Source organism: Ornithorhynchus anatinus, chromosome 5 (assembly GCF_004115215.2).
Source record: "Ornithorhynchus anatinus isolate Pmale09 chromosome 5, mOrnAna1.pri.v4, whole genome shotgun sequence".
In the NCBI taxonomy this organism is placed as follows: Eukaryota; Metazoa; Chordata; class Mammalia; order Monotremata; family Ornithorhynchidae; genus Ornithorhynchus; species Ornithorhynchus anatinus.
In genome coordinates, this window is record NC_041732.1 from 10,294,833 (window position 1) to 10,321,600 (window position 26,768).

Sequence of the window (26,768 nt, forward strand, 5' to 3'; positions counted from 1 at the left end):
TTCACTTCTCTGTGCCTCAGTTACCTCACCAGTGTAATGGGGATTAAGACTGCGAGTTCCCCATGGGACATGGATTTTTGTCCAACCTGATTATCTTGAATCTACCCCAGTCCTGAGTTCTTAGTCCTTAGAGAAGCAGCATGGCTCAGTGGAAAGAGCACGGGTTCGGCAGTCAGAGATCATGGGTTCAAATTCCAGCTTCGCCACTTGTCAGCTGTGTAACTTTGGGCAAGTCACTTAACCTCTCTGTGCCTGTTACCTCATCTGTAAAATGGGGATGAAGACTGTGAGCCCCATGTGGGACAAACTGATCACCTTGTATCCTCCCCAGCACTTAGAACAGTGCTTTGCGCAGAGTAAGCGCTTAACAAATGCCATCATTATCATTATTATTATTATTATTTTTCAGTGCCTGGCTCATAGTAAATACTATAAAAAAAATTGGTACTCTAGTGACTGTTTCTATACTAACCCAAGGGCTTAAATTAGTAAATTAGGCATGAAAGTGAATGAGTGCCTTTTCTTTAAAATTAGAGTCCTGAAAAACCTTCAACCAACTTTTGCATCTAGTTTTATTAAATTTAAATTTAAAAAAATCTAAGAATTGCTTGTCCAATCACCAAACTTCAGGATCTGGGTCTGGAAATATTCTCAGAATATTGCTTAACTCCCTGCAATCTCTCTGAACTGGGCACTTTATTTAAAAAGAGTAGTCATAAACCGCTGTTGTATTTAGGAGTTTAAAAGAGTATACAGAAACGAACACCCACCCACCAGGCACGCCTGGGCAAATAGAAAGAGAAGTGAAAGATACACAGAGCAGAAGCTATAAAATCCCTTTTAACAAATAAAACGTTCCCCGTGATTTCAGACGTACATTTATAGGCATTACTGGTAATTCTCACAAGCCAAGAACAACGTTAAACAAAAAGCTGTTGTGTCACCCACTGACCAACTCTGTTGTACTGTACTCTCCCAAACACCTAGTACAGTGCTCTGCACACAGTAAGTGCTTAATAAACATGATTGATTGATTCACAAAGCCAATCGAGTGTAAGGGGGGGAGCAGAGCCATGTGATGCAGCCTTTGGCTACTGCCCAAGGAGAAAGATAAAGCTATGCATTGGGAAATTTTCTTCAGCTGACAAATATGTATCTCACCTTTCATCTAATTGGCTGAAAATATCTTATGGGCATAAAAGTCAATCACAGGAACCAGTCAATCAACCAATATTATTTACTGAGTGCTTACTACTTGCAGGGTACTGTACTAAGTGTTTGGGAAAGTAAAATACGTTACAAAAAGGAAGAAAACACCTTACATGAACAGCGTATGGATAGGTTTCAATAAGGAAGCCAAAATTACAAAACGATTTTTCCAACCATAAATAACTAATTTCAGCATTTAGTTTTATAAATGTCAAGCTACTTTTTCTTTTAGTAGTACTTGTTAAGCACTTACTACGTGCCAGGCATTTATAAAACTAAATGCTGAAATTTGTGATTTATGGTTTGAAAAATCATTTTGTAATTTTGGCTTCCTTCATGAAGCTAGATAAAAGCATCACTCTAAAGGGAATGGTGAAACAGAATAAAGTAGTTTTGGGAGAATATAGGGCGAGAATATATGGTGAATACAAGCAAATCGGGTTGGACACAGTCCCTGTCCTACGTGGGGCTCACAGTCTCAATCCCCATTTTACAGATGAGGTAACTGAGGCACAGTTAAGTGAAGTGACTTGCCCAAGGTCACACAGACAAGTGGGGAGCTGGGATTACAACCCATGACCTTCTGATTCTCAGGCCTGTGCTCTATCCACTACACCATGCTGCTTCTAGTGTAGATACTAAAGATTGGAGAGGACAAGGTGTAACTGTGTGCTTTAAAGCCAATGGTAAGGAGTTTCTGTTTGATGTGGAGATGAATGGGAAACCACTGGAGGTTCTTGAGGGGTGGAGAAACCTGGCCTGAACATTTTTGTAGAAAAATAATCTGGGCAGCAGAATCAAGTAGACTGGAGTGGGAAAAGGCAGAGGGCAATAGTCAAGGCGGGATAGGAAAAGTGCTTGGATCAAAGTAGCACCAGTTTGGCTAGAGAGGAAAGGGCAGAATTTAGCAATGGTCTGAAAGTAGAATTGACAGGATTTGATGACAGACTGAATATGTGGTTGAATGAGAGATGAGTGGAGGATAATGCCAAGGTTACAGGCTTTTAAAAGTTAGGGAGGATGACGGTGCTGTCTAAAGTGATGGGAAAGTCTGGGACAAGGAAAGGACAAGGGTTTGGTGGGAAGATGAGGAGCTCTGCTTTGGACACGTTTAATTTGAGGCGACAGCAGTTCATCTGAGTAGAGATGCCCTTCCTGACGGTAGGAGGAAATGTGAAGCTGCAGAGAGGGAGAGATATCAGGGCTGGAGATTTGGATTTGGGAATCATCCTCATAGAGATGATAGTTGAAGCCATAGGAGCCAGTGAATTCTCCAAAGGAGTGGGTGTTGATGGAGAATAAAAGGGGACCCAGGATTAAGCCTTGAGGAACTCTAACAGTTACAAAATGGAAGATGGAGTAAGAGCCCACGAAATAAACTGAGAATGAGCAGCCAGAGAGATAGGAGGCGAACCAGGGGAGGACGATGTCAGCGAAGCTGAGGCTGGATGGTATTTCTAGGAGAAGGGGGTGGTCCGTAGAGTCGAAGGCAACTGAAAGGTCACGGAGGGTTAGGATGGACTAGAGGCCGTTTGATTTGCCAAGAAGAAGAACACTGGGGGCCTCTGAGGGGCAGTTTCAGTGGAGTGAAGGGGGCAGAAGCCAAATTAGGAGGAGTCAAAGGTGAGAACTGGATGTAGGGAAGTGGAGGCAGGCACACCACCACAGCTTCTGCCTGGCTAGTGCTAACAACCCTCCTGACCAAAGTATCTGCCTAAAGTCAGCCCCAGACTCACATTCTCCAAAAGGCAGTGATTTCAAATACCCTCCATCCTTGAAAATCCCCCTGCCTTGTGGCGCAGAGCTTTCCTAAAACGCAAAAATGACTGAACAAATCTCCCCTGGGAGACTCTCAAGGACAATTCATAGCATGAAGAAACTAAGGTCTTCCTCTAGCCTGTAAACTGGTTGCGGAGAGGGAATGTGTCTGTTTATTGTTATATTGTACTCTCCCAAGCACATAGTACAGTGCTCTGCACACAGTAAGCGCTCAATAAATACGGTTGAATGAATGCGACTTTACCATACTGGGATAAATGGATCACTGATCTGACCCAGCAATGACATTTAATGTAACATTCCTAAAAACAAAATGGGATTTTTATGGTGTCTGCTAAAATGAACACTGATTGTAATAATGCACCTTTCACTCCTGCATTGTTTGGAAATTAAAAACAAACAAAAAAAAGCTCACTTTAACTCAGTACCCCACTGTTTCAGGGAGAAATTATGGATGCTTGCATGGACTGGGGCTGGCTGATTTGCTGCTTGCTCTCCCACTAGTTCTCCAGGTACAGTTTCCACAGCTAGGACGTTTCTGGCTTTCTCAGCCGAGGCATTGAGATGTGGGAAGATTAAATCTGAAAGGAAGGAAAAACAAATGTTAGTAGGTCAATCTACTGTATTTATTGAGTGCTTACTGTGTGCAGAGCACCGTACGAGAGAACAATATAACACAGTCGGCAGACACATTCCCTGAGGACAATGAGCTTAGGCCCAACACTTTCACTTGGAATTGCAATTTAAGGATATCATAATTATGATTCTGGTTGGTTGCAGGGCGGGGAGAGAGGGAAAAGGACTCCCTAAATACTTTTTAGGGAAGCAGTATAACTAGTGGAGAGAGCACAGGCCTGGAAGTCAGAAGGACCTGGGTTTTAGACCGAGCTTCACCACTTGTCTGCTGTGTGACCTTGGACAACCTCACTAGCATGAATTTTCAGAACCCTTCTGCTCCTAGCAAAATGACTCCCGGAATGAGTTATGCTTTTCTGTGAGCACCATAAGTGTAAACAAAATTAACTAGAAACCTTGAAGGAACAATAATTATTTTAATAAAAACTAAAGATAGAACTGGAGGACTATGCCTTCAAACTGTTTCTACAAGTTGTGGTTTTCCTTTCAAAGGAATTTTAGATTACTAATAAATGGTGAAAGATGGGAGGGGAGGGGAGGAAGCAGAAAATGTTGGAATGGTTGCTGAATATTAAAGTACCTAGGTAATTCTTGGCAAAAAATCTATTTACAAATTGTTACCGATACATAAGCATACTGGCAGCTTACTCCTTGGGCCAGAAAATATCTTACATCAGCAATTCCTTTTGTTTCACATCATGTATCAAGAATTTTGAAGGGCTACTCTAACAGACGCCCAAAGGTGAGCTTAGAGAAGCCAAACAAAATACATTACTCACCAGTGTTATCCAAAATAAAATGCTTTCATTTCCTCTTAAATATCAAATTACTACTTTACAGTACAAGAAAAGCCACCCAGTACATCAGCTTGTTTTGAAATGCTTAGTTATCTTTGGCTTATCCTACTGCTTCCCCTATTTCATCTGGAATCTGCCTTGCTTATAAACTTTTTTCTTTCAAAAAGGCCAAATATTAAAGTACCAATAATGAAGTTATAATATAAAGAACTACCTAGCTATCCCCTCAAATATTCCATGTACCTTCACCTAAAGCCATAAAAATGATTCCTTTAGTCATTTAATTGCTTGCAAAAATTAAAGCTGAATTTTTGAATGCAGCAAAAATTCACCTTGTAGGGTTGACCCATGCTTACATAGCTTTTAGCTTCAGCTGTTTATGTGTAACCTGACTGTTTTTTTTTTAGTTAAGTCTCATAATCCTCTAGAGGTCTCTTTCGAACAGTGTCACACCTTTCTACCTGCAACCCACTAATTAAGTCTCAGAATTTGGTTGCTGGGTTCCCCTGAAGTTCAATGGCACTGTATCCTTTACTGCCAAATTTTTCACTGTATTTCGGCGCCTTGATATGATACTGTATTTTGGAAAACAAGCTCATGAGATCTTCAGCATCTTCTTAGCAGAAGGAGATAATCGGTAGAAGACAGTTGTAGGTTAAAAAGCAAAACACTCGGAACAGCCTCCCAGAAGGAATTTGAATACAAAATATTTTAAAAGAGCTTCAAGCTCTCCACTTTGTCTACAGCCCGAGTTGCTAGCCAGCACAGCATACCAGTATTAATAATGCTTCCCCTCCCAAAACCAGGATGACATTTGCAAAAGGGATGTTAATACTTTTGATGGATTGTTTTGGATACTATTCACGCAAGATAAATCCATAAATATGGATGCTTTCTCTTCCTAGTCAGTCAGTCGTATTTACTGCACATTTACTGTATACAGCGGACTGTACTAAGTGCTTGGGAGAGCACAACAATGTAATAGATACATTCCCTGCCCACAATGAGCTTACAGTCTAGAAGGGAAAACAGACATTAATATAAATAAATTACAGATATGTATTTAAGTACTGTGGGGGTGAGAGGGAAGATGAATAAAGGGAGCAAGTCAGGGTGGTGACACAGAAAAGGAGTGGAAGAAAAAAACGGGCTTAGTCAGGGAAGACCTCTTGGAGGAGATGTGCCTTCAATAAGGCTTCAAAGTGGGGGATAATAACTGTCTGTCGGGCATGAGAGCATTTGGATGAAGAGGAAGGGCAGATTTTAGTGATTTGGTGAAGGTGGAATCGACTAATGATTCGATTAGGTGGACTAATGAGAGAGAGAAGTCATGGATAATGCTAAGGTTAGGGGCTTGTAAGACAGGAAGGACGGTGGTGCAATCTATAATGATGGGAAATTCGAGATGGGGGGGGCGGGTTTGGGTGGGAAGATTAGGAGTTCTGTTTTACACACGTTAAATTTGAGGTCATGGGAGGGCTTCCAAGTAGAGATGTTTTGAAGGCAGGAGGAAATGTGTGACTTCAGAGAGGGAGAGAGATCGGGCCTGGAGATGTAGATTTAGATATCTTCTGCAGAGAGGCGGTAGTTTAAGCCATGGGAGAGAATGAGTTCTCCAAGGGAGTGGGTGCTGATGGAGAATCGAAGAGGTCCCAGAACTGAACCTTAAAGGACACTCACAGTTAGTGAGTAGGAGGCAGAGGAGAAGCCCATAAAAGAGATGGAGAATGAGTGGCCAGAGAGACAGGAGGAGAAACAGGAGAGGACAGTGTAAGTGAAGCCGAGTTAGGATGTTGTTTCCAAGAGAAAGGGGTGATCGACAGTGTCAGAGGTAGCTGAGAGCTCAAAGAGGATTACGATGGAGTAGAGGCCGTTGGATTCGGCTAGAAGGCGATCATTAGTGATCTTGGAGAGGACGGGTTCTGTGGGTTCTGTGGCATGAAGGGGATGGAAGCCAGATTGGAGGGGGTCAAGGAGAGAATTGGAGGAGGGGAACTGGAGACAGCAGGTGTAGACAACTAGCTCAAGGAGTCTGGAGAGGAATGGTAGAAGGGAGATGGGGCAATAACTGGAGGGAGCCGTGGGGTCAAGGGAGGGGCTTTTTTAGGACAGGGGAAACGTGCATGTTTGAAAGTGGTGGGGGGGATGAAGCCATTGAAGAACAGCTGAAGATGGCAGTCAGGGAGGGAAAAAGGAAGAGGGCAAGTATTTTGATAAGGTGCTAAGGAATAAGGGTTGGATGTGCAGGTGGAGTGGGTGGATTTTGAGATAAGGCAGGAGATAGCCTTAGAGAGACTGCTGGGAAAGATGGGAGAGCTGAAGAAGGGGCAGGAGTGAGGAGGGGTGGGGAGGGGAGATTTTAGGGAGATCACACCTGATAGAACCAATTTTCTCAATAAAGTTGGTGGCCAGGTCATTAGGGGCAATGGATGGGGAAAGCAGGGGGAGAGGGGGTTTGAGGAGAGTGTTTAACGTCTGGAACAACTGGCCAGGGCAATGGGCATGGGTGTCAATAAGGATGGAGAAATAATTTTGCCTGGCAGAGGAGAGGGCAGAGTTAAAACACTCAAGGATAAACTTGAAGTGGATGAGGTCAGCCTGATATCTAGATTTCCGCCAGCAGTGCTCTGCGGCTTTTGCACAAGAGCGAAGGAGGCGGACTGTGGAGGTGATCCGGGGCTGTGGGTTAGAGGTACGAGATCGACAAAGGGATAGGGGAGCGAGTGAGTTGAGTTCAGTAGAGGGAGTGGTGTTGAGCGGGTCAATTTGGTCATCAAGGCAAGGGAGTCTGGGTATGGAGACACGATGACTTGAGAAAATTGGTTGGGGGTCAAAAGGTTGGAGCCCTCTGTGGGGGACAGCTCAGATTTGTGGGGACAAGGTGTGTGGGAAAGAAGGCAGGTGAGGAGGTTATGGTCAGATCTTAGCCTTTATATAGCTCCTGCAGAGGGGTGAAGCTTTCTAAATGTAAATCAAAGTCCACCTTAAGTAGCTCAGTAAGCAGCATAAACCCATTCCCTCTCTAAAAGGATCTCACCATCTAATGAAGGCCAGGGTCTATGAGCTTTGACGTTCATTCAGTATGTCATTTTGGAAAAGGCTCTTTAATTTTGCTCCCCTCCCCATTAAAATATTCTAATACACTAGACAAGATGATATAGAGAGTGTGTGAGAGACAGGGATGGTGGGTAAAAGCTAGAAATAGATGAAGACCATCTTCTCACTCTCGAAGAAGGGCTGCCATCATGTAATCCACCTCCCTCCTGCAAATCAGAGGTTCAGGTCAACTCCTCAGCCACCCCGAGCACAGATTTAGCCCACTTACTCCTTTCGGCCTGACTTATTTTTGTCATAACCAGGTGTGTCTGTATCTTTGCTCTTATGGTTATTTCCAGTGCATTGTTCATTCAATCGCATTGATTGAGCGCTTACAAATAACGATAATAACTGTGGTAGTTGTTAAGCATTTACCGTGTGCCGGGCAGTCTACTAAGCACTGGGGTGGACATGTGTAAATTAGGTTGGGCACAGTTCCTGTCCCATGTGAGGCTCACCTTCTCAATCCCCATTTTCCAGATGAGGGAACTGAGGCCCAGACATGTGAAGTGACTTGCCCAAGGTCACACAGCAGACAAGTGGCAGAGGCGGAATTAGAACCCAGATCCTTCTGACCCCCAGGCCTGAGCTCTATTCACTGAGCTGCTTCTTAGGTCATTTGAGAATAACCGTACACAGAGCATTGAGCCCTAGAAAGACCGACCTGAGCAGACCACGAGAAGCAGCGTGGCTCAGTGGAAAGAGTGAGGGCTTTGGAGTCAGAGGTCATGGGTTTGAATCCCGGCTCTGCCACTCGTCAGCTGTGTGACTGTGGGCAAGTCACTTCACTTCTCTGTGCCTCAGTTACCTCATCTGTAAAAGGGGGATGAAGACTGTGAGCCCACATGGGACAACCTGATTCCCCTGTGTCTACCCCAGCGCTTAGAACAGTGCTCTGCACATAGTGAGCGCTTAACAAATACCAACATTATTATTATTATTATTATTAGCAGACACGCGAATGATCGTAAACCCGTTGGTTACCATCAGCCAGGGGGTTATGGGCTGACAGTAAGTCCAAAGGAAGCCAAGCTCAGGTAGCAGCCTGCACCAAGGAAGCCACAAACACAACCAACAATTCATGCGCTACCCTTAGTCACCAAAGACTGTTACCTAGGTGGCATTCTGACCAACAACCTTACGGCAACTGTAGACAAGAAGAAAACCACATCAAGAAGGCCAGGGATGACGCGCTTGCCAACCAGAGGGCTCATTTCTCTGTAAAAACCAGTGTTTATGGGATTTTAAATAATGGAGATTTTAACAAAGCAAGGCCGCCAAAAAACAAAATATCTGGCAACTTGGCACTAAGCTCCAAAAAGGAGAAATCTCTAAGGGCAAGAAGGAACAAATTATTTGCTTTACTTTCACGAGGGACAAAGGCCTCATTACAAGATTTATATAAGAAGTTTCATTCAATTTTTTTTTTCATGCCCACGTCTTCTGCACCATGAATATTTCATTAAAAGAATGGCAATAAAGGTGGCTTTCTTTTAAGTCTGTTCTGGACTGATAAGGCAATCCCTACTTTTTGCTACAAAATACTTTGAAAATGAAAAACGAGCATTTAAGTGCATACATTTTTAAACCAATGGGTTCTCTTTTTCTACATTTTAAATCACATTTTCTCCTTGGAAGCTGCACTGTTTTAATAATTACACAGACTGCATTTTTTTTTTTTAAGGGAAATTGGTCCGTTCTGTTGATGAGTACATATCAAGAGTAATGTGCTGCATTATCTAGGTACAGATTCCAGCATTTCAAAAGTATAAATTTAGGACTAATTAAAATCTAACATTTGACAAACCAGAGATGTGAAAAATATAATCTCTTTGCTTTCACAGTATAGTGATGCACAATGATCAAAAACAGCATTTTCTCCAAATCCAATTTGTCCAATAAAATAGTACAAAACACCATTCTGTTAGAAAAAAATTAAACTGAATACTACTATAAAAGACAGGTGCACTGATAATACTCTAATAACCAGTTTTACAACATGAAATATTTTGAACAAAACGATTTTTCTATTGCAAAGCAGGAATAGGGGTGAAAATTCAGAAATTTGCTAAAGTTAAACAGCTTAAACAACCGAACAATATTTAGCTTCTCTTTACTCCCAGAGCTTGGAGGAAGATAGGGATGGGGAAAGGGAGAGACAGTAGAGGCAGGGAAAAGAGGCCAAAGAGGTCAAATTTTTCCAGCATTTAAACTGTAATTAATCCAAAGGTCAGGACCCATCCCAACCCATCCCAAGTCCCACACACGGAAGGAGCTTGGTCTAATGGAAAGCATACGGGGCTGGGAGTCAGAGGACCTGGGTTCTAATCCCAGATCCACCACTTGTCTGCTGTGTGACCTGGGACAAGTCCCTTCAATTCTCTATGATGCAGTTACCTCATCTGAAAAATGGGGATTAAGACTGTGAGCCTATGTGGGACACGGACTGTGCCAACCTGATTAGCTTGTATCTTAACCCAGCACTTAGTATGGTGCCTGGCACATAGCACTTAAATACCACTGAAAGAAAAGTCCCCAGAGAGCCTTTGACTGGTGTCAGCCCTATGGGAGTAGGTCACCCCATAAATCAAGAGCTGCTCCACCAGGATCCCCGGCAATCATTCAATGGCAACCTCACTAAGTGCAAGGAACGTTTCCTCTAATTCTGTTGTACTGTACTCTCCCAAGTGCTTCAAACAGTATAATGCACATAATAAGCACTCAAATACCACTGATGGTTTGAGCACTTACTTCATACAAAGCACTGTACTAAGCCCTGGGTAGAGTCAATACAACAGGGTTGGTAGACATGTTCCCTACCAGCAACGAGCCTACCGTCTAGAGAACCAAGACCCACCCGGATCCACCGAAATCATCTCTTGGTCCTCAGATCCAGACTGATCGATACTGGATCTGTACCCTTTGGGCGCTTGGTATATTCACCCCACCCTCAGCTCCCACAGTACTTATGTACAGACCTATAAAGGATTTAAAGTCAGTCTCCCCGTTCTAGATGTAAGCTCACTGTGGGCAAGGTACATGCCTACCAACTCTGTTGTACTGTACTCTCCCAAGGGCTTAGTATGGTGCTCTGCACATGGTAAGCACTCAATAAATATGACTGATTGACTGGTTCAGGCTCTAGGTCATGCTCCTCCAAAAGGTGGGAGCGCCAAGGAAGTTCTAGAACGCCAGAGTCAAAACCTCCATGGTTATCCACCTGCCATTTCGGCCCACCTGTGGCACAGTGAAATTGTAAACACATATGGTCAGCTCTCTGCTGAACTGCAGTGCTAAATTCTGCATGTTAAATGTGATTGCCCCAAGTCTTCACCCACATTCCCTTACGCTGTTTCCTCAACTTTTAATCTTACCCGTGTTGTCTTTGGCTACGAGACCTTTGGAGAAGTCACTGGGGGTGGGAGAGGTTCTGTTGTCCCGCTTCACTCCATCAAGACTGTTGCAATATTCCCATCTTTTTTGCTGGAGTTCTTGCAACCAATATGTCATGAGTTGACGGTTAGGAGCCTATGGAGAAAGGGAACGAGAGAGAGAGAGAGAAAAGAAGGAAATAGTTAATGAACTGAAAAACCCAGAAGAAATTTCCACATTCTCTAAGCAAAACAAAACTTCTGGTTGAAAGAGAAACAAGAAAAGTGAATCACAGAGTTGGCGCTGTTCTCACTCACTTAAAAATATTCAGGGGAAAGAAAGGATTTTGCCTACCAACAGTTGATTTAAAAAAGTTTAACCTCAAATCTAAATGAGTTCCAAAAGGTATTAGTTGTTCCACAATTTCACTTTTGACATCCACATATTTTTCCCTCAAAAGGTCAACTCTCCTCCAGGCAGAAATGATACTCTAGAAAAAACGCATGCTCCACAAACAGAAGAGACCAGCAACTGGAGAGTGACGCAAATTAAATCTGACACTGTGTCTTGACAAAAACAGGGGAAAACCAATTGCAGGTAACAAGCTGTAGTTCTGCACATAGCCATTTATTTCAAAGCTCCCTAATCTGCAGACAAACAAAACTATTAGGCCAAAAGATCAAACACCTACTTTCCTACAATGACAAGTACCAGTGAGGAAGAAAAGAGATTTAACTTACCTTCAGAGACTGCATCAGTATCAACATCTGAAAAACTGATCACCATAGGGGACTGCAATTAAAAGCCACATCTGCCATAGTTTTGATATGAGTATCTGCTCTGTCTATAGGAGATTGGACTTTTTGAAGGAGAAATGCATGGATGTCCAAAATTAAAGTGCAGAAGGATTATCTCCTTTTGAAACTTATAGTTGAGGTTAAAATATTTAAAGTAAATCAACAGCCAAATTCCTCTCTCCCTTTCTTTCTTGGGCGAATACAAGAGAGTAAAAGCCAGAGTAAAAGACCAGGCCCTCAAAGAATTTTCAGTCTCGGGTTGGGACTACAGACATAAGCCACTTACAAATGTTATAGCTGTTTATATGACAACTGAAAAACTTCTGGGTTTTTCAGCAAAAGTAGGGACAGAGGTATTTTTTTTTAAGATTCTCAATTTACTGACCAACTGTACTTGATTCAAAAAAGCTAAAGAATATCACAAAAACAGCTGCATAACAATGATCACTTTTCCTTATTAAGAATAACAAGCATCAACCTGCAATCGTAACTTTTTTGAAAATGCATCAAACGACACACAATTATAAATGCCCCTGGTAATACGATAACATGTCAGTGGGATATTCTAGCAATCAACAACCAAACAACAGTAGGTTCAACATGCTAATTATATAAAAATAAGCACCAAAGATATACTATTAGAGTCATACCAATAGTCCATCCTGCCTAGTGTTCTGGTCAGTGTCAGGCATGGAACTGTTTCAGTTTTGCTGACAAAATTCACCTCAACTTTCAGATTTCCTAGGCTATTTTTAGGCACCAGAAATGGGGCTAAGAAAGGTACTTGAGAACTGAGGAGGTATGAGTCAACCACGTCACAGGAAAAACTAACCAGACAAAACCGTTACATGAGGTTCTATTCTGCTTTTATTGTGTCTTTTCAGGCAACAAGTAGTTATCATTATTACTGTATTTAAGTACTTAATATGTGCAAGGCACTGTACTAAGCACTGCAGTGAATACAAGCAAATGGGGTTGGACATAGTCCCTGTTTCGCAAGGACCTCACAATGATTTTACAGATGAGGTATCTGAGGCACAGAGAAGTTAAGAGACTTTCCTAAGGGCACTCAGCAGACAAGTGGTAGAACCAGGATTAGAACACATGACCTTCTGACTCCCAGGCCCATGCTCTATCCATTAGGCCATGCTGCTTCTCTACCTATTGTCTAATTTGGTTCAGAGATTTACTTAATAAAAAGGTCTGGTTTGGGGCAATGCCTTAAAGTTTCCATAAAGACATTACTAGTTACCTTCTTGGTAATAAAAGCAAAGGAGAAATTTGGATACCTTTGTTATATAGGAATTCTTTCTGCCTACTAGAAACTGTCAAAGGGGAATCCTCCCATAAAACAGTAGACCTTAATTCTCATTTTGGCACCATGCATTCATTTTTCTATGCTTAAAACAAGAGCAATTAATTTCTTCCCTATTTTAAACGGTTTTTTAATAAATCAGCTTTAAATTGCTCCCCAGTACCATTCTGGGCAAACCACCAATCAACAGTTCTTACTTAACATCTGTGTACAGAGTACTGTACCGAGTGCTGGAGAAGGTACAACTGAGTAAGAAGCACAGACCTCGCCTTCTAGGAACTTACAGTCTAACAGGGAGGATTGACAGATACAGGTCATTCACAAATGCTACACTTGTTGAGAGCACAAGCATGACAAGAAAAAAATAAGTGGAACCTGATCAAAAGCATAACTACGCATAAATGCTACAGTGTGTAAGCAAAAGTTTATACAGTGATAAAGAGAAATACAGAGAAGCATCATGGCCCAATGTATACAGCATAGACCTGGGAGTCAGAAGGACCTGGGTTTTAATCCCTGCTCCACCAGGTGCTTGCGGTGTGACCTTGGGCAAGTCACTTCGCTTCTTGGTGCCTCAGTTGCTTCATCTGTAAAATGAGGATTAAGACTGTAAGCCCCATGGGACAGGGACTAGATCCAACCTGATTTTCTTTCCCAAGCAGTTAGTACAATTCTCCACACAAAGTAAGCACTCAATTGCCACTGATTGAACGGCAGGTATTTTAGAAAAACGATCTGGGCAATAGAATGGAGTCTAGACTACAGCGGGGTGAGGCTGGAGGGAGGGAAACCAATGAAAAGGTTGATGCTTTGGTCCAGCTGGGCTGTAACAGGAGTTCGAACCTGGATGGTGGCTACTGGGATGGAGGGGAAGAGGTGGATGAAGGAATGTGGAGAAGAAACTGGCAGTAAAGACAGACTCAGTCGGTTGAAATGTGTAAGTTGTGAGGGGTCAATACTGAGGGCTTCTGGGTCACAGAGTACGGTAATCATGTCGACTACGATAAGGAGTTCTGTGAAGGAACAGCTTGGGAAGGAAGACATGGAGGTGAGTTTTAGGCATAATGACTTTGATGGGCATTCATTTAGAGGCAGAAGGAAATGCAAGGTTGCGGAGGTGCAAAGATGGTTTTGGGAGTCAACCTTATAGACGTATTCCATATGTCCATACTCCACACCGCTGCTCAGATGCCTCCACTTCCCTGAAACATCACTCACACCCAACCCTCCTCAAAACCCTTCAATGGTTGCCCAGTTTCCTCCACATCCAGCAGACCCCTTATCACCATCGGCTTCAAGGACCCCTCCACCTCTCCGCCTAGTTATGAGTACTTCTCCCCCACCACTCTCCTCCTCACACTTTTGGCTCCTCCTACATCCATCTCCTGGCCGTACCTCACACTCCCCTAGGCCACCTCCATCCCCGTGTACGTGTTGTCCCTGGGGCCTGGAATTCCCTTTCCCATAAATCCACCCAGGCCCAACCCTTCTCCACTGTCAAATTCTTCCTAAAATCCTGACTCCTCTGACAAGTCTTTCCTGGCTAATCAAAAGCACTCCATATCTTGCAAAGACTGGGGTTCACATAGGGCCCTACCTCTGCCAACCCCAAAATTACAGGCACTGCAGCCTACCACCACAGCCACAAAGTTATAAATAATAAAGCAGGTTATCTCATTTTTCCCTACAAAGCAGCACGGAGGGAGAAGTACTAGGAGCAGCGGTGCTGGTAATGGGATCCAGCGAAGAAGCATGGTTCAGTGGAAAGAGTCCAGGCTTGGGAGCCAGAGGTCATGGGTTCGAATCCCGGCTCTGCCACTTGTCAGCTGTATGACTGTGGGCAGGTCACTTCACTTCTCTGTGCCCATCTGTACAATGGGGATTAAGACTGCGAGCCCTACGTGGGACAACCTGATTACCCCGTATCTACCCCAGAGCTGAGAACAGTGCTCTGCACATAGTAAGCGCTTAACAAATACCAACGTTATTATTATTAGTTTGTGCAGAGCATTGGACTATATGATAAGGGAGAAGAATTCAGGCGATAATTAGACATGGTCCCTGGGCCTTCTGGGGCTCACAATCGAAGAATAAGAAAGGTGAGTAGGAGATGGGCAACACCCACGTACGAAAAGATGAAACAATTAAAAATACAAAAATATGCAACAATAAATGCAAGGGGGATAGGGCATTATGACTAATCAATCAGTAATAACGATGGTATTTGTTAAGAGCTTACTATGTGCCAGGCACTGTACTAAGTGCTGGGGTGATACAAGCAAATTGAGTTGGACACAGTTCCTGGTTCCTGTCCCATATGGGGCCCACCATCTTAATCTCCATTTTACAGATGAGGTAACTGAGGCACAGAGAAGCCAAGTGACTCGATCAAGATCACACAGCACACAAGTGGCAGAGCTGAGGTTAGAAGCTAGGACCTTGACTCTCAAGTCTGTGCCCTATCCACTATACCATCGATGGTATTTATTGAGCATTTTCTACCATATTTGAGTGCTTACTGTGTGCAGAGCAATCAGTCAGTCGTATTCACTGAACACTTACTATGTGCATTTTACTAAGCACTGGGGAGGATACAATACAAAAGAACTAGCAGACAGGTTCACTACCCATAAGGGGCTAACAGTTTAAAGCTGTAAACTCTAGGCCCTGAGCTCCTCAATCAATCAGTGCTATTTAGTGAGCGCTTACTGTGTGCAGAGTACTGTCCTAAGTGCTTGAGCTATAAAGTAGGAGCCAGTTAGAAGCTCCTCGTGGTTCAGAGTCCAAAAGTCCCGGTCACTAACAGTCACCCTAGCTTTCTCAACATTCTCCAAGTTGAGAAGGCTTCCCAGCCTTCTAGCTGGAGGAGGGTCTGATGGGAATCCACCTGACTGAGCCGTGTCAGGGAGGGGGAGAAAGTCTTACATGTCCAACACAGGCCCCAGGAGGGTGATTTAAGATGCTCGCTGCCACTGCTCTGGCACCTTCTTGTCTGGAGAAGGGTAAAGTGAAGCAAATCATACGTGGTTCACAAGCTGCAGTTTGGACACTTCGGAAGTAAGCAGTCATGGCAAGTTTTAGACTTTTCTGCTGCCCTCACTTCCTTCCTCCAACTCTCTTCTTGCTCCCATTACAGTCTGGCTTCCATTTCCTTCGCTCCTCTGAGATGGCACTAACGCCGTCTCTGAGGTTCGCGATGAGTTCTTCCTTGCCAACCCTGAAGGGTTTTAACCTATCTTAATCCTCCTTGACCTCTTGGCCACCTTCAACACTGCATGAACTTCTGCTTATCCAGTCCTGAATTTATCAACATAGTTCTCTCCAGATTCTCCTCCTATATCTTTGGCAATTCCTCCTCAGTCTCTTTCTTTGGCTCTCCTTCTGTCTCTCATCTAATTCTGGTGTCCCTTGATGCTTTGGGATTCCCTAATCCTCTTACTTCACAGTCACCGACTCGGTGAGTTACTTCACTTCCACTACCCTAGAAGGAGTTATGATGGCATTTAATGGGAACCTTTTGACAGTCATACTCTGTATTCCACATTTATGAAGTACATCAGAAGCACAAGTCATTTTCCCTCTCCTCAAAGGGATTATGCTTTAATGGGGAAAAGAGGCATAGAAATATTCACAAGCGGTACAATCAGAAAAAAACAGAATGCTCAATCTAATTTTCAGACGTACACAAGTGCCAAGGACGGGTATAAACAAATACATAAATGTAGAAGACAGCTGAAAGGTTATAATTATGGCTTTTATTCAGTGTTTATCTCATTTTAAGTGCCGAGTAGGTTGAAGCTCACAAGATCAGACACAGTCCCTGTCCCAAACAGGGCTCACAATCAATCGATGGTATTTACTGAGTGCTTACTGTGAGCAGAGCACTGTAAAACTTATCTCATCCCCTTTGTCCAGTCGCAGTGAGGCCTAGAGAGTTTAAATGACTTGTCCAAGGTCATATACTCTGCCAGTGGCAATGCTGGGACTTGAATCTGGGTCTCCTAACTTGTGATCCTGGGCTCTATCCACTGGGACACAGTGGATACTGAATATATATATATATTTCCTATCTGCAAATCTCAGCTCTATTGTGTTTTTGGTCTGCAACTCTTCAGGAAGCTTGGCCATCCCTGGCCTACTTTAACGCTATTCAAAGCTTTCATGCATTGTGTTCTGACTGCTCCTAGAAGGACAGGTCAGTGAGGTCACTGGCTGAAAATGCGCTCAGAACAATTCCCACTCCAGAATAGAAGCAGGAAGCCAGGTATATTAAAGTTTGAACCGAGAGTGCATGGGAACGTGAATCAGAGCCACAACCATGTAAATATACTCCAAATACTTCTTGTTCATAAAAGAGAAAAAGCTCAACTTGTCCCAACTACAGACCAAAGAAATGGGAATTTACAGAATGCACTGTAGACATCCTGAGGACACTACTCTAAGCCTTTTAAATAAACTCAAATATTTGGATTCAAGCTCAAATGAGAACTAAAACGTTAAATTACAAATTAAGAGAAAAAAGATACAATTAACAGACTCACTTTCTCTACAAGGTAAAAGTCTATTCAAGGTTTATTAACTTTGACGACTAACTGGATGCGGGTTTTTTGTTTTGTTTTGTTTGACAGAAAAGTTAAGTCTCAGGAGCTGTATTCTTTTCATTAGGAACTAAAACACTTCAGTGTGCCTCAAATATAGTGAGAACCATGGTAATTAAAGTTCTTTCTCCTATAAGACCCCTTTCCCGATCTCTAGGTAGTAATTCAAGTGCAACCCTCAAATAATTGCTGTACTGACAAAAAGAAACAGAGAGTAACAGAGACATTCAAAGATAGAACCAGAGAGACAACGAAAAGAGGCACCAAGGGTATTTTAAAATTTCACAACATTTCATGGTTTTCTTTTAGTTTTTCGTAATCGGTCTATTTTTTTTTTAAGTACGACTGTAGCACAGTTTGGAGAAACTGCTAGGAGCCCTGTGGTAAAGTTAGAAATCAGTCAAGCCTTCAATGATTCATAATCAATCCACAATCAACTAAGGAACGAGGTGCTGCTGGCAGATCTAATGTATGCCCATAAGAAATTTACAACCCCAAAGTTCTGAGAACACCAAAACATTTAATTGCAATGATAGGCCATTACTGCATCAAAGAGAAAATATTTTGCCAGGGCTGTCGATTGCTTGATTTGAAAACATAAAGATGTTTCCCACCCCCATCACATCAACATTTAAAAACTGCCTCACTCAGTGGTGACTCAGATGCTCAGTGCTCTTTCTTCTTCTGGGGTCCTAGGTCGCTGATTCCCCAACGGAGTCCCAAAGCTCAATTCACACTCAGGGCAACCGATGTTTTGGTGGAAAAATAAAAACCCAACACCATTTCTGTTCCATCAGTTCAGAGGTTTAATTGCCTCAAGCATAAATTCTCTCGCTTCTGAAAAAATAAGGTAAGAGACTGCACTTTTAGCTAACACTGGGACCACAAAACCACATTTGCAGCATCGCCTCATTTAGCAAAGCACTAGCACATGCTCACTCTCTCTCTCTCTCTCTTTCTGGGGGGCGGGGGGGCGCGGAGGGGGAGGGCTTCCCCAGTGACTGCAAAAACAAAGGATTCACCTCTGCACTGGTTCTGAAGGGGCCCCAACTGAAATGTTTCCCTCTGAAGTACGATTTGTCTTTTTCCTCAGGACAAAATTATTTCCCCGGACATTTCAAAATACTTGGTTACTACCGTAAATTTTAAATGCCTCTAGTTTTCTAGACTTCAACAAGCACAATTTCAATCAAGGCATATGTAGACTACAAAACATAAGAAAGTTTCATAATAATAATTGTGGTATTTATAAAGTGCTTGCTTACTGTGTGTCACATACTGTATTGAGTGCCGGGATAGATACAAGATAATCAGGTTGGATGCAGTCCTTGCCCAACATGGGGTTCAAAGTCTTAATAGAAAATCCCCATTTTCCAGTTGAGAAAATTGAGGCACAGAGACTAAATCACAAAGGTCACAAAGCAGTCAAATGGCAGGACCAGGATCAGAACCCAGGTCCTATCTCCCAAACCCATGGTCTCTCTACTACACCACAATGCTCCGGAATTTCCATTCTTCAATCCTCCCTAGAGTTTAGTTTTAATGTTTTAGAAAGTAAGCCTCCTCAAAATCACTTAAGAGTCAGAAAATCTAAGAAACAACCATAGCAAACAAAGTGTTGTATCTGGAGAAAAAGCAAAAAGTGGTAGCTTGGAAGGCATTCTTGAACTTGGGGCAAACTAGAACAATGAAACCTTCAGTGTCAACGACTACCACACTGCTCTAAAGCAGAGAGCAAGAATCTGCCATGAGATGCAAGAAATCAATTGGCTTTGTAAGATTCCTTTTCTACTCAAACCTAAAATTGGGATGGATCGATCAATGAATGCCACTAATTGACTGAGTACCCAAAGTCAATTCTGGGTCCTGAGTTGGACAACTATTCATCCTGAAAACCGAACCAAGGGAAAAATCATCTGTAAGAGGAGAGGGAGTGATGACATGACCAAATCCTCCTTTCCTACCTTACCCCTCCTATTCTTCAACTACCACCCAGGAAACCCTATCCACTAACACTGTATCTGTAGGAAAAGCGATCACAAGGAAAAGAACTTGGTGAATGCAATAAGCATTCAGTTGTACATAATTTTTCAAATAATTAGTAATTTGCGGCTTAAACATATAAACTGAACATTCCTATTATTACTATATGTTTCCACAATGCAATCCGGGGTGTTTCACATGCCTGATCTTGAATTTTAGTTGGTTTGTGTCATGGGAATCTGTTTACATCACATCAAATATGTGTATCTGGCTGGTGTCAAAGTGAAGATTAATAGTTCAAACAGGAAGAAAATTCATAGGCTCAGCATTTCAAGAGCAATTACAAGTTCCTCTATCTTCCCTCAAATGCTATAGTACTTTTAACCTCAACAATAACAGCAAAAATGACAAAATTAAATATAACTTGGCAACCACATTACCCTTCAGGCACTGACTTTACTTTAGAAATATTCCAGGGTACAGTAGAACAACTGGCTATTGATGAGAGCAAGACTATTCACATAATTCATTCTGAAGTCACATTTTTTTCCCCAAGGAACTCAGGATTCTCCACAATTCTCATGAAGTTAATAAGCCTAATTTTTCACAGAATTCACAAAGAAAATGTGTTTTAATTGGATCTTTAGTTGTGACTATATTTTTCTGAAAATGAAATAATTGACTGTCAGAATGAAACCATCTGAAAAATAATTTAAACAACCATGATATTGTCATCAGCAACCTAATCTCCAATAAATTTGTAGGTAATCTGAGAAGAAGGAGTACAATTCTAAGATTAAATTCAGAGTACAGGGTATGGGATGCTAAATAAATTCTCCTTTGCCTTTTCTTCTTCCCTCTGGATAATCTCAGAATTTTTTTTTTGGCTCGACAGGAGGTTGTTAAATTATTCTGCATTGCAGCACAGAAATGGAAATAAAGTCACCGCAAATTGGGGCCCTTCTAAATTCATTGAATATGCATGCAGATTGCCAGCAGTTGCCGGAGAGACATATACTTGAAATACCAACAAGGAATTTTGATCAATTATCAGACTTCGTAAAAACTAAAATCTGAACTAACAATCTGAGTATAGATTTTTATGAATCAAAGCCTTCAGGATTTCCCTGAGAGTAAATCACGTGCTTGTGGACACAAAGAAGACTGTACTTCTAGTTGATGAGTTAAATGAAATATTTGTGTTCAGGACTTTATTTTCTATTTTTATTAAACCTTTTACTTGAACCATTCATGATTTCCTTTAGACTGAGCCCTGGTCTACGGTCCTGTGCTAATTTTGTACATCAATTATCCATCTCAAAACATTTTGGTACAAATAAGTTTGATAAGGGTTCATCACTAAAGGAGAACCACCAAAACGGTAACTTTAGTTTTGGTTTCATGGCACACAACCTAGTTAAAAACAGTGTCCAAATGTTCTTAAACAGTGCATCTCCCTATGCCTTTGCTTTATAAAATTGTCCTCTTTCCTACAATGAATCCAATTTCTTTCCCATTTTCTCATTTTCCAATTTTCTTCTTTTAAGTTCAGTGTAAGCAACCCAAAAGCCAAAGGAAATGGTAGTGGCAAGGAATACAAAACAGTATACCTTAGAAACAATCTCTTATAAACAATCCATGACTTAGATAAGCACCTCTTAAAATAGCTCCATCGCACTTTGACACTAACTTTTCTCTCCATCTTATCAAAATGTGTATTGGCAGTTTAATCTTCTTTCTTTTATTTTTTTACACAAAGGCTAAAACCACACTACTCAATTTCCACATTGCCTTATTTAATCATATAAGTTGAGCACTTATGGAGTGCAGAACATTGTACTAAGTGCTTGGAAAGTGCAATTCATCAATCCCTGCCCACATAGGGTTTACAGTCTAGAAGGGGGGACAGATATCAAAGCAAGTAAACAGGCATCAATATAAATAAATAGAATTATGGATATGTACATATATACCCAAGTGCTGTAGGATGGGGAGAGGGGGGTAGAGCAAAGGGAGCAAGTTGGGGCGACGTGGAGGGGAAGCTGAGGAAAAGGGGGGCTTAGTCTGGGAAGGCCTCTTGGAGGAGGTGAGCCCTCAACAGGGCTTTCAAGTGGGGAAGTGTGATTGGCGGATTTGAGGAGGGAGGGCGTTCTAGGCCAGACGTAGGACATGGGCCTGGGGTCGACAATGAGACAGGCGAGAACGAGGCACAGTGAGGTTAGCATCAGAAGAGTGGAGTGTGCGGGCTGGGATGTAGAAGGAGCGAAGGGAGGTGAGGTAAGAAGGGGCAAGATGATGGAGAGCTTTGAAGCCAATAGTGAGGAGTTTTTATTTGATACGGTCGTTGATAGGCAACCACTGAAGATTTCTGAGGAGGGGGGTGACACGCCCAGAACCGTGCATCTCTGAGAGACTGGACACTCTAAAACATTGGGTCCTTTGCAACTTGTATTTTCCCTTCAGGGAGTGGAGAACATGAAAGGCCACCTAAGATATTTGCTCTGCTTCAAAGGGAATGAAGCCACATACAATAAAACAAAGTATGGCCCCTAAATGACAAGATGGTTATGTGTGGACAGTTTTGGAAATCCGTTAAGGCATTTTTGTGAATTACAGACATAAAATCCTTTCCTAAATAGCCATTCCAGGCCAACGAGAAGCAGCATGGCCTAATAGAGTAAGGGCCTAGGAGTCGGATGACATGGATTCTAATTCTGATTCTGTCTGTTTTCTGTTGTGTGACCCTAGGCACAGGGTTGAGTTTCCTCATCTGTTAAATAAGGATTCAATTCCTGTCCCTCCTCCTACTTAGACTGTGAGCCCCAAGTGGAACAGGGACTATGACCAACCCAGTGAGTTGTATCCACTCCAGCTTGGTACTTAGTGTTTGGTACAAAGTAAGAACTTCATTCCACAATTACTACTATTCACTCTCCATATATACTCCAAACCATGGATCCTGCATAGATGAGACCTCTTCACCGACTTGGGACTTGGCAGCCTCCCTGTCCATCTACTCAATCACTGTTCTCTGTGCCCCAGGGGGAATGTGACTAAGCGGGATTAAGAGAGTTTGAAAAGTACTGCGCAAACCACCATCGCTATAATCAATTCCCTCACTCAGGCGACTATCGTCTGCCCAAGTATTCACTCATTCATTCGCATTTGTTGACTGCTTACTGTGTACAAAACTCAGTACTAAGCGCTTGTGAGAGTACAATTCACCAATACAACACACACTCCCTGCCTACAACGAGCTTACAGTCCAGAGGGGGAGAGAGACATTAATATAAATTACAGATATGTACCTAAGTGCTGTGGGGCTGGGAGGAGGGATGAATAAAGGGAGCAAGTCAGGGCAACGCAGAACACCCCTTGTTTGAATTTTTTTAATCCACAGTCCAGGGCATTTGAACTAAACACACACAGAATCATGATTTCCTTCTAATGCTTAAATCTGAACTCAATAATTGTGAAATCACTTCTGTTTAAACCAGTAACATTGTCCTTAGGTGCCTGTGATCTGAAACTCAGTATTCTGGCTCTTCTTTTGCTGTAGTGATCCCTTAGGCATGTTCTTTTCAGAATGGGTTGGAATATAGGAAAACCAACTGGACTTATAAAAATGGCACGATCCAGGCTGAAATGCTAGGGCAAATCTCAGCATTGTAAATTCACAAACAGTGAGAGGGATACCTTCTGGCCCTTGGTAACAGATGAGTAGGAAAACGTTTACATCACGTATATAATAGTAGATTTGATTGTCACAGGAGAAAATGCCTCTCGGGGGAGGAAAAAAAAGAAATCAAAAAAGGCAGTTGTCCTCTAAATTTGGGGCAGAATGGAAGACTGTCACCGTCATTAACCAGGCTATCCATGGGATCCAAACTCTGGGTCAGAAGGGTCAGTTCATTCATTCATTCAATAGTATTTATTGAGCGCTTACTATGTGCAGAGCACTGCACTAAGCGCTTGGAATGAACAAGTCGGCAACAGATAGAGACAGTCCCTGCCGTTTGATGGGCTTACAGTCTAATCGGGGGAGATGGACAGACAAGAACAAGGGCGATAAATAGAGTCAAGGGGAAGAACATCTCGTAAAAACAATGGCGACTGAATAGAATCGAGGCGATGTACATTTCATTAACAAAATAAATAGGGTAATGGAAATATATACAGTTGAGCGGACGAATACAGTGCTGAAGGGATGGGAAGGGAGAGGGGGAGGAGCAGAGGGAAAGGGGAAAAGAGGGTTTAGCTGCGGAGAGGTGAGGGGGGGTGGTAGAGGGAGTAGAGGGAGAAGAGGAGCTCAGTCTGGGAAGGCCTCTTGGAGGAGGTGAGTTTTAAGTAGGGTTTTGAAGAGGGGAAGAGAATCAGTTTGGCGGAGGTGAGGAGGGAGGGCTTTCCGGGACCGCGGGAGGACGTGGCCCGGGGGTCGACGGCGGGATGGGCGAGACCGAGGGATGGTGAGGAGGTGGGCGGCGGAGGAACGGAGCGTGCGGGGTGGGCGGTAGAAAAAGAGAAGGGAGGAGAGGTAGGAAGGGGCAAGGTGATGTAGAGCCTCGAAGCCTAGAGTGAGGAGTTTTTGTTCGGAGCGGAGGTCGATAGGCAACCACTGGAGTTGTTTAAGAAGGGGAGTGACATGCCCAGATCGTCTCTGCAGGAAGATGAGCCGGGCAGCGGAGTGAAGAATAGACGGGAGCAGGGCGAGAGAGGAGGAAGGGAGGTCAGAGAGAAGGCCGACACGGTAGTCGCTCGTGACCCCACTTCCCCCTCCAGTTATCGTCCTATCTCCCTACTACCCTTCCTTTCCAAAATCCTAGAACGAGTCGTCTACGATCGATGCTTAGAATTCCTTAACTCCCATTCTCTCCTAGACCCCCTCCGATCTGGCTTCCGTCCCCTCCGCTCTACCGAGACTGCTCTCTCTAAGGTCACCCGTGACCTCCTTCTTGCCAAATCCAATGGCTCCTACTCCATTCTGATCCTCCTTGACCTCTCTGCTGCCTTTGACACCGTCGACCATCCCCTCCTCCTCCATACCTTATCTCACCTCGGCTTCACGGACTCTGTCCTCTCCCTGTTCTCCTCTTACCTCTCTGGCGGGTCATTCTCGGTCTCCTTCGCCGGAGCCTCCTCCCCCTCCCATCCTTTAACTGTTGGAGTTCCTCAAGGGTCAGTTCTCGGCCCTCTTCTGTTCTCCATTTACACTCACTCCCTCGGTGAACTCATTCGCTCTCACGGCTTCGACTACCATCTCTACGGTTGACACGCAGATCTACATCTCCGCCCCTGTCCTCTCCCCCTCCCTTCGGGCTCGCATCTCCTCCCGCCTCCGGGACGTCTCCACCTGGATGTCGGCCCGCCACCTAAAACTCGACATGAGCGAGACTGAGCTCCTCATCTTCCCTCCCGAACCCGGTCCTCTCCCAGACTTCTCCATCACCGTGGATGGCACGACCATCCTTCCCGTCTCTCGGGCCCGCAATCTCGGTGTCATCCTTGACTCGTCCCTCTCGTTCACCCCACACATCCTATCCATTACCGAGACCTGCCAGTTTCACCTCTACAATATCGCCAAGATCCGCCCTCTCCTCTCCACCCAAACGGCTACCTTACTGTTACGGGCTCTCGTTATATCCCGGCTAGACTACTGTGTCAGCCTTCTCTCTGACCTCCCTTCATCCTCTCTCGCCCCGCTCCGGTCTATTCTTCACTCCGCTGCCCGGCTCATCTTCCTGCAGAAACGATCTGGGCACGTCACTCCCCTTCTTAAACAACTCCAGTGGTTGCCTATCGACCTCCGCTCCAAACAAAAACTCCTCACTCTAGGCTTCGAGGCTCTCCGTCACCTTGCCCCTTCCTACCTCTCCTCCCTTCTCTCTTTCTACCGCCCACCCCGCACGCTCCGCTCCTCCGCCGCCCACCTCCTCACCGTCCCTCGGTCTCGCCTATCCCGCCGTCGACCCCCGGGTCACGTCCTCCCGCGGTCCCGGAACACCCTCCCTCCTCACCTCCGCCAAACTGATTCTCTTTCCCTCTTCAAAACCCTACTTAAAAATCACCTCCTCCAAGAGGCGTTCCCAGACTGAGCTCCTCTTCCCCCTCTACTCCCTCTGCCATCCCCCCTTTACTTCTCCGCAGCTAAAGCCTCATTTTCCCCTTTTTCCCTCTGCTCCTCCACCTCTCCCTTCCCATCCCCACAGCACTGTACTCGTTCGCTCAACTGTATATATTTTCGTTACCCTATTTATTTTGTTAATGAATTGTACATCACCTCGATTCTATTTAGTTGCCATTGTTTTTAGGAGATGTTCTTCCCCTCGACTCTGTTTATTGCCATTGTTCTCGTCTGTCCGTCTCCCCCGATTAGACTATAAGCCCGTCAAACGGCAGGGACTGTCTCTGTTGCCGACTTGTTCATCCCAAGCGCTTAGTACAGTGCTCTGCACATAGTAAGCGCTCAATAAATACTATTGAATGAATGAATGAATGAATGAATAGTCTAGCCGGGATATAATGAGAGCCCGTAGCAGTAAGGTAGCCGTTCGGGTGGAGAGGAAAGGGCGGATCTTGGCGATATTGCAAAGGTGAAACTGGCAGGTCTCGGTAACGGATAGGATGTGTGGGGTGAACGAGAGAGACGAGTCAAGGATGACACCGAGATCGCGGGCCCGAGAGACGGGAAGGATGGTCGTGCCATGGTCAGTGACATGAACCTAGACGGTAAGTTCCTTGTGAGCAGAGCTCGTGCCTACTATACTATACTCTTCCACTGTACTTAATACAGTGCTCTGCACAGAGTTAGCGCTCAACAAATATCATTTATTGATGCTGGCCTGCAGATTTATTTCACTTCTCTTTCCTTCCCTCCCTCATCCTCTTAAACTGATTGCTCTCAAAAGGAAAGGATGATTGGAAAAGAATACACAGCCCTGCACTACACTCAACAGTTAGACAAATCGATAAAAGATGTTGGGTTCTTTTGGAAGGAAGTTCACAAGAATAAGCAGCAAAGTATGGTGATATAAACCAGCAATGTTCACTGTTATTCATGTTCAGCACTGATTAGGAAGCAACTCATTGCATGTCAAGTTTCAAGATTTTTGTCCATAAAAGAGACTTTTCAAAAAAGTTGGTAGAAAAAAAAAGTTTTTTTAAAAAATCTGCAGTGCCTTAAACTGCT

The 26,768-nt window shown here is 43.6% G+C and overlaps 1 protein-coding gene across 2 annotated transcripts in view; it reads right to left on the reverse strand.

The window, feature by feature from the left end:
• Positions 1–26,768, reverse strand: part of TBC1D2B (TBC1 domain family member 2B) — an 86,989-nt gene that overhangs the window by 41,652 nt on the left and 18,569 nt on the right. For both annotated transcript variants that reach the window (XM_039912268.1, XM_029065424.2), the window contains exons 2-3: positions 10,892–11,045; positions 3,404–3,569 (exon numbers count right to left, since the gene is read on the reverse strand). In XM_039912268.1, the coding sequence (XP_039768202.1) occupies positions 3,404–3,569; positions 10,892–11,045 (320 nt within the window). The remainder of the gene's footprint in view (positions 1–3,403; positions 3,570–10,891; positions 11,046–26,768) is intronic.